The sequence below is a fragment of the Chiroxiphia lanceolata genome, chromosome 9 (assembly GCF_009829145.1).
Source record: "Chiroxiphia lanceolata isolate bChiLan1 chromosome 9, bChiLan1.pri, whole genome shotgun sequence".
Lineage (NCBI taxonomy): Eukaryota > Metazoa > Chordata > Aves > Passeriformes > Pipridae > Chiroxiphia > Chiroxiphia lanceolata.
The window spans coordinates 8296817-8310078 of record NC_045645.1 but is presented as its reverse complement, the minus strand read 5'-3'; the positions used below and the strand labels follow the sequence as shown (position 1 = coordinate 8310078).

The following is a 13262-nucleotide window of genomic DNA, read 5'->3' as shown; positions in this document are numbered from 1 at the left end:
ACCAGGCTGACCTTTTCAAGTTTCTAAATATTATAATTGCTATTAAAAGATCATTCTGTATAATTCTTAGTTATTTTAAATGAAGCTTATTCATTAAATTGTCTCTCTCACATGACAACTAGTCTCAGCTCATTAGTCTCAGCTCCATTCACAAACTGCATCAAGAACTTTTAAATAGCAGAAACCTTAAATTAAGTTGTAATCTAACAACAACAACGACTGATCCTCTACATTGCTAGTGGTTTTATTCTGCACACCTAATAAAGAAAATATAAAAACATGCAATAGATGAGATTTTGCAGGTAAGTGAACAGATTTATTACTGATCCACTGTTAGCACATGATCTATACTCAGAATTCTGATTTGCTACACTGTGCCCATGATCTCTCCAGATCCTACACGAGCACCCAACTACATCAAATTAATGGAGCCAACAACAGGCTGGCTTTGAGGGGATAGATGACATGTGGTTTGGAGTGCCAGTAGTACAACATTAACCCATCAAATACTTTTGAACAAAATAGGCAAAATATGTTTACAGTGTGTGTGGATGGGAAATGCCAGGGGTTGCACTCTATTTAGTTTTGCATAATAGCCATCAATGTTTTTTATCCTGTGCCCATAAATTCAGAATTATTTTTATTATTCCTAGTTTGCATATAGTTTTGTCTGTTTTTAATAGATTCACTGAGCTGTTTGCAGGGCATGTTGCAAATCAAGTTATTACAGGAAAAAAGTGTCACTTGATCTGAGAATGGAAAACAGAGACCGCAGAAGGAATGTGTGTGCAAAAGCAGATGTATTTTTTTCCTGTTTTCCTGGGATTTTTGCACGTAGCTGTTGATTGAGAAACTGTATTTAGAAAAAGCATTCAACTGTAAGTCTCTACCATAGGGGCACTGAGCCATGACTCCAGCTTCAGAGGCATCATTTGAAATCAAGTCAACAAGGTTTGTTTTTAGTTCACCACCAAAGATTCATAAAACTGCTCCAAAATTTGAGTCCCTCTCCTCAATATCTGAGTTGTACAATCCACAAGCAGTTCTTCAATATAGTACAAGTACAGTACAATCAGCATTAAAGTTGCTAACTAATAATAATCTTTAAAAAGCATGAGGGGAAAAATACTTTTATACTACCAGAACCACTCTTCCTAACGACTGTTTTCACACAGTTTTTGCTCCTGAAAGCATTCACTCAGCATATGTTTTAAACGTAGTTTGATGGGATGATTAACAAAAGACCAGCACTTAAATAGATTCTTTAGGCATCTATTGGTGCAAGAACCATTAAGATGATGGGAGGCTCCCCAGTTTGGTTTCAAGAATACACACTATGGAGCTGTCATGCACAGCAATTTTTTCTGGCAACCCTCATTCACTATGCAAGGCAGCTGTTTAAGCCCAAAACATTTTGATCAGTTCTCCTTTCAATACCACCATATGTCAAATATCCACAAAGTTTTAAAATACTTTAAGGAACTGACCTTCCACTGTACTGGCCCTGGGTTTAGCACTGTTTGCACAGCTATGCCAGTTCTGCTTTCAATTTATTATACAATTTAAATATTTATTTAAAGAGTACACTTAAACCAAGAATTTAAATCAGATTTTCAACGTTGAGTGGTTTTTCTGGATTATTTCTGCAGGATTCCCAACGGTTATCAAGGCTGTAGCTGATGTGTATTTAAGACAGAACTTCGGCCAGAAAACACAAAAAAAAGCAAATTGCATTCAACTCCCTCTTCCTCCCTGGCCATTTCTTTGTCTTCATGCTCTCTTCCAGCATGTCATCACACGTTTTCACACTGACATGCACAAAACAAATAACAGAACAAATTCAGCTGAAAAAAAATAAATCAGTGCAAAGCTATTTTTCAGCTGGAATCCAGCTCATGGAACAACTTTACAGCTCCTGTGCCAGCAGAAGGCAGGAATGAGCCACTTCGAGACTTGTCTGTTAAGTATTGTCAGTGCAGCCAACTATACACTGAAAATCCACAATGCTACAGGAGACTTTATTTGCTATCCCTTCAAGAGAAAACATGGGTGAATTCACAAATCAGAGAATACTGAGGGGAAAAAAGAAATAATTCGTCAAGCCACTGGTCTAACTGATCCAAAATGGCACAACATCATTTATTTCATATTTTGCTCTTAAAAAAAAAAAAAGTTGACTGTTTACTGATACCACACAATCGTTTATTTGAGCAAAAACATGTAAAGAAAGCATTTGAATGAGTCCAGATCATACTCTCTGAAATATAGAATTCATAAATACCTTCACACAAATGTAATTTTAAGCAAATTTGAGGATGAACATTTCTATTCTGAAAGAGCAAAAACCAGCTGAATTACAGAAGAAGTGGGGAAAAAGCAAACAATTTGGCATTGTGAAAGTCCTTTGTAAAACAGCTTGTAAATGTATGTGAGAAACATTTGCTACGAGTACTACTAGTGTTTACTGCAATACAAGTAAGTAGAGAAGAAGGAATATACGAATGAAAACAGAAATAATTGTGAACATTAACTTCTCTTTTTTCTTTTCTGAGTTAGACTTGATATAAAATCTTTTGCCTTGCTCCTTTAAAGTTCTAACCATGTCAGAAATGGATATTTAATTGAATTCATTTGCTTTTGTTATATGTACTCAAAACATACTTAGGTTGCCCTTTATTCATTTTACCAAAAGACAAAGCATAACCCTTTTTTTTTCCCCAGAGAAGTGCGATACGACTGCACACTAATTCTGTTTGAATGTTTATTTCACATTAAGGGCATTTTTCTGCAGCCTATTTTAAGTAACTACCAAAAATGACTAAATACAACAGTGCAAGGACAGGCCTATGGAGAAACATATTTGTGGATCAGGCTCTGATGGAAAGTTCAGCAGCACCAGGAGTTATTACCCTGCATTTTTCCATAGCTCCCCTGCCAAAGGTTAACAGGCTGTTGGATCTGCTGGAGAAACTGTTCCCTGCATGCACAGCTTTTTGGATTGAAATGGGCTGAGGAGCCTGGAGAGGGGATGAGCAGGTACAAGCTGATCGGACACCTGTAATCCCTCCTATCAGCAAAACTGCATCCAGATTGCATGTCTGTACAGCCAGAGTGAAACCAGCCCAGCCCACCCCACCCGTGCATTACAGGCACGGGAAGGGACGGACTGAGGCTCAGACATTGCCCAGTCACACTCACACAAGCAGAGCAAAGCAATTCTATTGCTTCACACTGAAACTGGCTCAGAGGGAACACAGCACATGGCCCCGTGTACCTGATCGGCCTTTAATTCAAAACACAGTGCTGCATATACAGACTCACAATAGGCTCTCTCCCCGTATAAAAAAGCCCCCAAACCTGCTAACATTCCAAATTTATGAGCCGTATAAACTACCATTCAGGAGTTATTACTCTAAAACTAAAGGTGAGGCTGAAGGAAATACTATCCTTACACCTTCTCAGGGATAATATTAGTTCTTGTGAGGCGTGTGATCAACTAGAACTAAATCTGAATTCTCTTTCAACCCCTGCTCCAGCTGATCCTGCAGCCCTGGGAGCAGTCATGCCAGCACTCATGAAGAGATGCAAAACCAGATCTTCTGGCAGGCAGTTTTCAGCACCACACACACCCTTAGGTACAAGAATGACTTCAGATGTCTAGAGAACGGCATGACAAGTACTCCACAGACATATGTGCAGAAAAGACAGCACATGGATGAGGAAAGCAATCTAAAGGAAATGTTAACTGCAGACACTTCTTAGTGGTAAAGGCACATAAAGCAGAGAACATGATTTTATTCCTTGAATCTAAATTGAATTTTTTACAACAGGTAGTTAAAAAAAGGAACTAGAAATTCTTATACTAACAGAGAACATAATAAATTATACAAAATAAAAGTGTAATGCATATATAGGGATAGCTAATTATAGAAAATAATGAATTAGAAGAATTTTTATTAAACAACTGAAGACCCTGTAATGAAAGTCTGTGCAATAACCAGGATTAAAATTATGCACACTAGTCATCAGCAAATGTTTCTATTTCTGTAAGCATTAAATGACTTTGCACCTTGGACTACAACTTAGACCGCACTCACTAATTCATCTCTGTCACAGAGCTGACATTTGAACAGCCATTAAACAGCAACTAAAAAAGCACTTTCATTTCTCCAGCCACGTTCCAGGTCAGGGATTTCAAATGTACATGAACAAAATGGTTTGGGAGTCTGCAACTGTTTTATGCCAAGAGCCTCATAAACTCCTGGATCTGGGGAGACAAGTTCCCTCCTAGAAATGCAGATTTAGGGACTTAAGTTTTATATGCTTCTGTATGAACATACCTTCACAGACAGCAGGATACTTCAAGTTATTTGCTGTAAATCTATTACAGCTTACTACAGGTTTAATTTGTACGTGTTTTATTCAGGCTGACACACTAACTGTTCCACGAGAAGAAAACTTTGGTGCACGGATGTGGCTCACCCAGTTAGCCTTCTCAGTTCAGGGCACATCCTCGATAAAACTAATTTGTACCATTACAATATCTGTAAGTTATGTAAAAGCGTGAATTAAGCAGCTGAACAAGCCGTCAAGGCTGGATCTGTCAGGAGTTATTTAAAAAAAAAAAAAAAAGGAAAAAAAGTTAAGGAAAATATCGCCGTTTCTTAATACAGAGGCACTCAAAAAGTTCGTGTTTGGAAGTGCCAAGTCCTGAACGGGAATTAGGAAAGCCGATCCGGCTCCGGGAAGCACCTGCGAGCCCGCGGCCCCCAGGCACGAGCCCCCGGGGACGGGCGCTGTTGCTTGCGGGAAGGCGGCCCCGCCCTGGGTCCCCCGGCTGGGCTGAGCCCCCAGACCGGGGCGAGGGCGAGCTCCCGCCGGACAGGGCGGGGAGCAGCGGGACCCAGCAGCCCGCGGCCAGCACCGCGCACGGCTCCGGGCCGGCCAGGGCTGAGCGGTCGCCCGGGAGGCGGTGGGAGCGCGGCCCCGGAGCCGCCGACACTGCCCGGGCGGATCCCGCGGCCGCTCCCGCCGCCAACAATAACAGCGCCGCCCGCCCCCGCCGCTCCATCCCCGCAGCGCCGCCCCATTGGCTGCGCCCGCCGCCTCCTCCTCTCCCATTGGCCGCTCCCGCCGCCTCCTCCTTCCCCATTGGCTGCCCGGGCGCCCGCACGCCCCGAGTCCCCTCCCCGCCCCCACCCTGCGCCCCAGCCGGTCTCTCCCGGCGCCTCCTCGCCCGCCCGGCCCGCCCGCCGCCCCTCACCGTGTAGTAGGAGAGCAGCCCGGCGTTGTAGTCCAGCACGAACCAGCGGTACTGCCAGCCCTTCATCACGTTGGTCCATTTGCTCAGCGGGCCCTCCATGATAGACGCCATCTTAGGCACCGGACCGGCCCCGCCGCGCGCTCGGTGAGGGGAGCGGGGGAGCGGCTCGGCAGCCGCCGGGCGGGGAGGGGGCGGGGCACGCACTGAGGGGGCGGGGCCTCGAACCACACTGCCCCGGGGGCGGGGCCAGGACGGGCGTGAGGGAAGGGCGGGAGTCAGGAGGCTGTGGTGTGAGGAGAGATCTAGTTTGGGGATTGGGGTTTGGGATTTAGGGGTGCTACCTGAGGGATCCCACCCCCGAGGGAGCGCGGCTTCCCCTCGCGGCCCGGGAGAGGGCTGTGAGGCGGTGAGGGCGCGGCGCTGCGGATCTGTGAGGGCGGGAGGGCGTCACCCTGTCCCCTAAAATACTTGGAACCTCGTCGTTCCTTCTCTAAAGCACTTGGCACCATTTGGAACCTTTTAGCTCCTCTCGCTGTTGTGCTTGTCCCTTTGCCTCTCAGTCGTTTCCTGACCAAAGTGCCCTAAGTGTTAAGGCAAAATGGGCTTAACAGTGGGGTCTGAGGATCTTCCTTTGAAGGGGCTACATGGCCAGAGTGTACGAAAAACATCCAGCTCTTGAGATAACCTTTGGAGGGTAAGGCTTGAACGTGATACAGCTTTCCTGTGGACTGATCCAAGAATGTGGAATGAATTCCCCAGGAGCTACAGACAATTGCAAATCTGTTGTTCAGTGCGAGGCATGGCTTTGGCATTGGTCTCTTCTGACATGAGTAAAGAACTTGAGTTGTGCTTTAACATAAAAACTTCAAAGGACCTACAGGGATACTCATGTTCCTTCCTGGGGATCAACAGTAAAGCAGCAGAAATAGTGTTTTTACCATGAGGTTTTTGTAATGCAGTCTTTAGAGACATATCCATGAAATAACTTTTTTCCCTTCCCCATATATAGCCCTTTTTTATTATTTTAATATCAAAATGCTTTTATAGTATGGCTGAAGGAGCTTTAGTGTCTTAGAACACTGCAACCTTATACTAAGTTAAACTAAATTTAACAGAAAATCACCCCTTTTGTGAAAAAGAATCACTCAAAGGCAGTGTGTTTGATTTGCAAAAATAAGAAATATTTAGATTATCTATCTATCTATCTGTATATAATTGTCTCCCCATTTTACAGGTCACATTGCTACTATCTCGTTACCGATTGGAATTAAGAACATTGACTTTATGATGCCCCTTGGAGTCACCTGGTGGTGTGTTTAGGTACAAGGTTACCAGTTTAAGGTGCCTAATACACAGCCTGGTATCAAAACTCGTCTTGTTAATTTAGATAACATTCTTTTTCAATCTGCATACGACCTTAGTAGTCTGTTTTATTCTTTAGTTTTCACTGACTAAACAAAGCCTGGCTGCCTAGAGATTATACCCAGGCAAGCAAAACAAAAAACATCAGATGGTGCCAGAACATTACTAGTGCTGCCAGTTAAAGCTGTAGCTGGAATGGAGCTTTATTATCTCAGATCACTACTTTGGCTGTTTTATACCACAGGAGTTGAAACAATGCAAAGAGCTCGTGCAAAAAAAACCCTTGGCTTAACTGTGTAGGCAGAGCATCTGCAATGAGAAATTCTCCACAGATGAGCTTTCTATTTACCTTGGTTTGCCAGAGGATGAATTTGCTGAACTTGGGCTCAATATCTTACTAGTTCTTTGTTCTCTTCGGCTTTTTTTTGAGGGGAGATGTGCCAAAGATTTGTCTCCACTAGCAAAAACATGTATTTTAGTTAGCTCAATTTAGCCAAACCTTAAAAACCCGAGAGCAGACGGAAAAGTTGTGTTAACAGGTGTTACAGGGGAATTCAACTCAAGATTTCTTTTAGTAATGTAGTGTGGATATTCTCTTTAGGTAATTTGGCAGAGATCAGAGAATCATTGTTTTTCAAAAACACCCAACACAAATTAAAATAAATACATAAGAAATTACCTATGAGCATCCAGGGTACAATATCATACAGGTTTATGGACTTTCATGGCATGCCAGGATGCTCTGTCTTCTGTGTCTATCAGATTACACCCCTATGTATTGAACATGGATCATGAGGGCATTATTGAGGGATTAGGTTTAATTAGTTAGATCCTTCTGATAATGATTCTAGGGCCCCATTCAAATTCTTTTGAAAGATAAGTGCAATCATTTTAGTTCATTTAAACAAATCAACAAACTGAAATCAGCCACAACTGTGGTATAACCTCTCTTTATATGCTTTGTATTTTAAATCATCAGCAACAATGATTTTCAATTAAAAAATGACTTCAAATAGGAGTGAGTGAGTAACTTCCTTAGTAGAAGAATTTATTTTGCTTTAGCGTGTTCCATCAGAATCCGATCTGGAACAGTAACAAAGAGCTGTTATTTTCTGTAATTATAGGCAGTTTTATTGTGATGTTCTCCATATTTGACACAAATCAGAGCAGTGTGTCTCCCTCTGTAACATTTAGTACTTACTGTCATCTGAGAGAATAACGTACTACTGAGATCAACAGAACAGGGCAGAAGGCAGCAGCTGTTACCTTGTTTCACAGACTGCTCCATCAGCTGAAAATCTTGTCCAGCACCATCCTCTTGCCACACAGAGGCCTCAATTAAATTATCCTTCCATGGTGTCCCAGCCATAGACAGATTTCCTGACCAGCCATAGTGGCTTCTGGAATACTCAGACTGTCCCAGCAGAAGTGTAGGGGGAAACCTGAGATATGCCCAGTCTTTCCTGTGTTTTCCAGGACATCCCAACTTGCACCCTACTTTTAAAAACTTCTTCTATGACCTTTTCCTTTGTCAAATAAATTACAGTTATGGCCATTACAGCATAAATCTGTATGGTTTCTAGGCAAAAGGAAGGTACTGCAGATTGAAGTAAATACCAGTGAAGGACCAGGGTGGAGGGAACGGGAAGCAGGAGCATACTGGATGTCTGATTCTTTAAGAGGGAAATGCTTTTGTGCTGTAAATTTTCCTGAGATTATTGCTGAACTAACTTACAAGAACGTCTGTGATGAAGCTGTGGCTTGTGGGTTTCCTTAAGGGTGTCTGGGAGTGTGACTGGCAGCAGTGAAAGTGGCTTTAGGTTCTCCCAGCAGCTGCAGTTGCTTGGGGTTTTGAGGAACATAAGGAAGCCATTTGAGCAGAGAACAAGTAACATTTTGTTTCATTTTCTTTTCCCATTTCAGAAATGTGCTGGTAGTTTAATTTTGTATTGCTTGTCCTATCAGGTCACTGTGTGTCAAATACTGACAACACAATCATCATAATTAAGAAATTATGTTTTAGCCTGATAGTGAATGCTTCTTTTTCTGCTTGTTGGTAAGTAATGTCTTTTATTTGTTCATTCAAGTAAAAATGTCTTCCATTTTATTTTTTTTTATGGGTAACAAAGGCACTGAACAAGTACAATCAAGTAGAAGATGGAGCATTCTGTGTCATCTTCAGTCTCCTGCTATTGTCTTTTAAAGGTATTTTCTAGTCCCTCTGTGCACATCCCAACTACAATAAGAATAAGAACTATGTCAGAGCGTAAACATTTTTTATTTTATTTCTTCAGAATTATGTTTGGTTTAGGGGGTTATGGAGAGGAAGATAGATGGGAGAGAATCACCTTCACCCTACAAGCAGTCATTCTTCAAAGAGGATAATTAAATCAAGTATGACAGTAAGTGCCATCGTAAGTACATTTTCTGAATAGATTTATTACACTGTCACTGGTTTTAATACAAATGTTTATTAAAAAAATCAGCCAGACAGTGGAAGGAAGACAGTGGTTGTTTTCTGAAGCAAACAGATAATTCTCTTGCACCTTTCTTGCCAATTCCTGTATGATTCTACGAAATAAAAGCCATTAGCAATAAATTTTCCCAAATCTTTCCATTTTCATCTTGTTTTTAGCCGATCTTAATGAATTGTCATAAATTCTTTTAGGTCAGAGATGAGGTACCTCATTGAGGGGTAAGCAGACTTTCTGAGTCTTCTAAATGACTCCATATTGGCATACACTGGGAAAAATCAAATTGCCACAGGTTGTATGGAATTAAAGCCATCAGGTCTCAGAATCCTTGTTCTGTTTCTGCTTATTGCTGTGTTTGGTGTAAGTTCACAGGAGAAGGGACTTTTCTTTTTGAACTATTTAACGATTATTAGCGTTCAGATTCTCATCCTTTCATGGCACATTTAGAGCTGCACTGCAAAGTGTTAGAATATTGGAGCCATTTCCCCCAAACCCATGGAATATGCTCAGCCAAGATGTGACACCATTTAAGAAAGGCCTGCATTTAAAATAGATGGGGATGATTCTGAAACTAAGATTCGCTTTGCCTGAAGTTGTTTAATCTCCTCTAGTGCTGTGTGTCAGGGGGATGATGCAGCAAAGACGCTGCTGACTCACCTCGCTGGCACCGATACTTGACAGCACTGGGAGGGGTTTGTCAGATGTTGCAGCTCGTGTTAAAAAACAGGGCGTTGAAGGTACTCGGCTAAGCCATTCCAGTGACTCACTTAATGACCAAATCCTGTTACAAGGTCTACAGGGAAGCAGCACGTTTTAAGGACACTATAAAGTCGAGTAGCTCTGCAACAATAACAAAACTTGAATTTTGGCGTGTTCTCATGAGAGTAAATTAATGCTAAAGTTTTGGAGGACAGTTTGACATAACAACATTATCTGGGAGTCGCAGGGGGTGTAAACTGACATTTTGGGACGCAATATTTTTCTAAGTACATTTCTGAACTTCCTGAGGGGCTTTGCCATTAAGAAATGTGGATATCTTCTGCACTCACTTTAAACAGAGGGCAGAGAATTCCTCCCACATGTTCCAGTCACACTTGAGATCTTTCAGTGTTCAGAGGTGTAGGCATTAACAGCAATATAAATTTAACAGGGAAAGGAGCTTCTAAAAAATGCTGTAACTTCAACATAGTATAAATCTAGTCCAAAATAATTTTAAAAATTACCCAGCCTTTATACTGAAGAAACAGTTACACAAGCTGTTTTCCAGCTGAGCTCTGGTAATCTGGATATCAATTTAGCAACTAGAAAAATGCTGGAATGAGTTCTGTAGGGTGAACAATTCACTCTAATCTTTGTGTTGTCTTATTATAAAACTTATAACATCATAATTTACTCCTGAGATCTACAGGCCTTGGACACATTTAAGATTCAGCTGGACAGGGTGCTGTGCCATCTTGTCTAGAGTGTGCCTTTGCCAAGAAAGATTGGATCAGATGATCCTTGAGATCCGTTCCATCCTGGTATATTGTATGAGTCTATGATTCTTTGCTGAGTACAGGAGTTGAGGATTCACAGCATGCTGAATCCCATTTTATCCTCCTAATGCACTGCTGAGATGGGTAATTCTCATCATTTGATTTAAGCATCTTACCATCCTCTGGGCAGGATTCATTTAAAATTTAATGCAGAAGTCCCTGCTATTTTCTCAACCGCAAATAAGTGATTTCTACTTTAGCCTCCACAGGGACTTTGAAAAGATATGGAGGAATGCTGCTCAACTGGAATGTTCCCTTCACTGCAGCTGTGGTATGCAGCCCACTGGTACAAAAAGAAAATAAGGATAATCTCTTTTCCCAATGCTTTCACTTTTTTCATGGTGTTTGGCTTATTAATGTGTTTCAGATAAGGTTACTGGCTCTTTGTAGTCAGTTCTGCAAGAATGCAATACATACATCATCATCATCTCACAAAAATTAGACTTCTACAGTTGAGTTTGATGTGTAGCAAATTCAGCAAGGGAAAGGGTAAGAACTCAATTAATATTTTAGAGTATTGTCCCTAATCATAAGGATTATATCCTGTGTTTATTTTTCTTTATACATGATATTTATTTGTTATTCATAGATACAGCAATATCAAGGGTAGTATTTAAAGCTAGTGTATATACATATACAATAGGTCCCAAAAATATATGCATACAATTAGGCTGTTATGAACAGTATCCATGCTCTCTGGTACAAAGTCATATTAAAATTTGGAGGAAAAAATATCTTTTTCCCTCTCTGTCTGTCTCTTTGTGTGTGTGTGTGTGTGTGTGTGTGTCTTTTTTTGTCCAGGTAAATAATAGAAATTTGACCATGGTAATTTTTAGGATACTGGGTGGGAAATCCAAGGAGATGAAAGGGAGGATAGAAGTTAAGTCAAGAAGACAGAGTTGAGCAATCCATCATAAAACACAAGTAATATAAAATGTGTGCCTCTAGTGCTCATTTTATTTTCATAGCTGAAACTATGGAAGGATATCTGTTAAAACTAAGTTTCCCCTCTGTCAATTTAGAATCAATTTCTGTCTCCTTCTACATTTTCTTCTGGAATTTAAGGTAAAATCATTTTTCTTTAGGTCTAGCGTCACTCTAAGGATTTGTACGTAGGAGGAGTCCTATATACAGTTTAAGCCCTCAATTAATATTACCTTCATTTTGGGATGCTAAAAAGATTTTTCTTTAAGGTTACTGTTTCTTGTATAAGGATGAGACACAAAAGTAGCAAAAATTGGAGAAGGTTTTTCCTTCTTATCCGATAATTAAAATATCCTTTTTGGAGCCTACTTAAAGGATTTGCTTCCTCCTTGTTCTGATGAAAGCAAAAATGCAGAAATTATTTTTTTTTTTTGTCCTACTCAACTCTGTCTCTCTTCCATGAGAAATGAACAAAGAAGGGGAAAATTGACTTAGTAGAAGAAAAACAAGGAGCCACCAGAATTGGCAGAACAAACTCAGGTTGCTCCCCAAAATCCTTATCTGCACTTGGACCTGATCTAGAAAGCAGATGGGTGCTTTGCTACTGTGACAGCTCTTGGGAGCTGTCAGGAGACTATTCCATCTATGTGTGAAGGAGCAAATTCATGCAGAATGCAGCTACATCTGATTTCCAGATAAGTGAGAATTGGTTCATGGCAGCACCTCCTGCAGCGTGGTGTCAGTAGGAAGAAAACCCAGGTTCAGGGATTAGGGAAAGCCCTAGCACAGCCTAGCTAGGATTCCAACCTTAGCACTATGAAGACTAAAGCCTGGGACATGTTATAGGACACATTAAGCTGCTGTCTAGACTAAAGCAACCACTCACAACAATTAACTCCAGCTCAGGTGACTTCTGAGCTGAAAATCATTGGAAGTTTGGGAGGTACACCAGGGCAGTCTCACTACATGCTCCATTCCTACCATTTTCCATAGGTACTGGCTATTGCCACTGCTGGAGACAGGACACTGGGCTGTTTAGGCTTTGTTTTTAGACCTTTGTTCTGAGCCACTACTGCTATTTTTATATTATGTTCTTATTTTCATTAAGGGAGTTATTTTCACTGGGGGACTGTACAGAAAACCTTTTGGGTTGTTAGGGGTTTTTTTTCCAGTAAAAGAGTGGGATTTCTGTGAGGATCTTTAGTGATATCATAGCCTAATTTTTCATTTCAGTAGTCGGACCTTATTTTGCTTATTCTCCAATGTGAACAGTTTTGCTGACTTTCACTGAAGCTGAAGTTGCTCAGAACTCTTGAAATACACCCAGATGTCATGGCCTGAAACAAAGGAAATCCTACTCAGCTCGTAGGCAGTAGCACACACAGGGCAGCTCTGTTCCTCACTTTGTAAGCCAAGAAAATCCAGGCCTTGTTGCATTTATTCGCTTCCAAGTTTCAAAAGTTCAGTCTGTGAACTTCTCAGTGCCCTGATAAACTATTTAATTTGAGCAGTAACTGCAACATAACTCCTGAGCAAATGCTACAGTAACATTAATATTAAAATCTCTAAATGCTGCTGGAGTTAACTGAATTCTCTGGACAGCTGGCAAAATGGAGAGTTACATCATTTGTTTCCCATTGCCCAAGAGAATTAGTTTTTGAAAATAAACTTGTGAGGAATGTACTTACAAGGAAGTCTAACTAT

The 13262-nt window shown here is 41.1% G+C and overlaps 2 protein-coding genes across 7 annotated transcripts in view; one reads left to right on the top strand and one right to left on the bottom strand.

Moving 5' to 3' along the window:
- Positions 1-5460, bottom strand: part of OSBPL9 (oxysterol binding protein like 9) — a 60305-nt gene extending 54845 nt beyond the window's left edge. For 3 of the 4 annotated variants that reach the window (XR_004358441.1, XM_032695798.1, XM_032695800.1), the window contains exon 1: positions 5264-5447. Coding sequence is in view for 2 of the 4 variants with exons in the window: in XM_032695798.1 (XP_032551689.1) it covers positions 5264-5374 (111 nt within the window). In the remaining 2 variants the exon portion in view is untranslated. Of the gene's footprint in view, positions 1-5263 lie in introns of all 4 variants that reach the window. The other variant, XM_032695803.1, reaches the window with a different exon arrangement.
- EPS15 (epidermal growth factor receptor pathway substrate 15) overlaps positions 5243-13262 on the top strand; it is a 69059-nt gene continuing 61039 nt past the window's right edge. Inside the window, exons 1-4 of one of the 3 annotated variants that reach the window (XM_032695796.1) lie at positions 5243-5407; positions 6498-6604; positions 8755-8830; positions 8920-9027. In XM_032695796.1, coding sequence (XP_032551687.1) covers positions 8959-9027 — 69 coding nt within the window. In that variant the 5' untranslated portion in view covers positions 5243-5407; positions 6498-6604; positions 8755-8830; positions 8920-8958. The remainder of the gene's footprint in view (positions 5408-6497; positions 6605-8754; positions 8831-8919; positions 9028-13262) is intronic. The other 2 variants (XM_032695792.1, XM_032695793.1) reach the window with 2 other exon arrangements.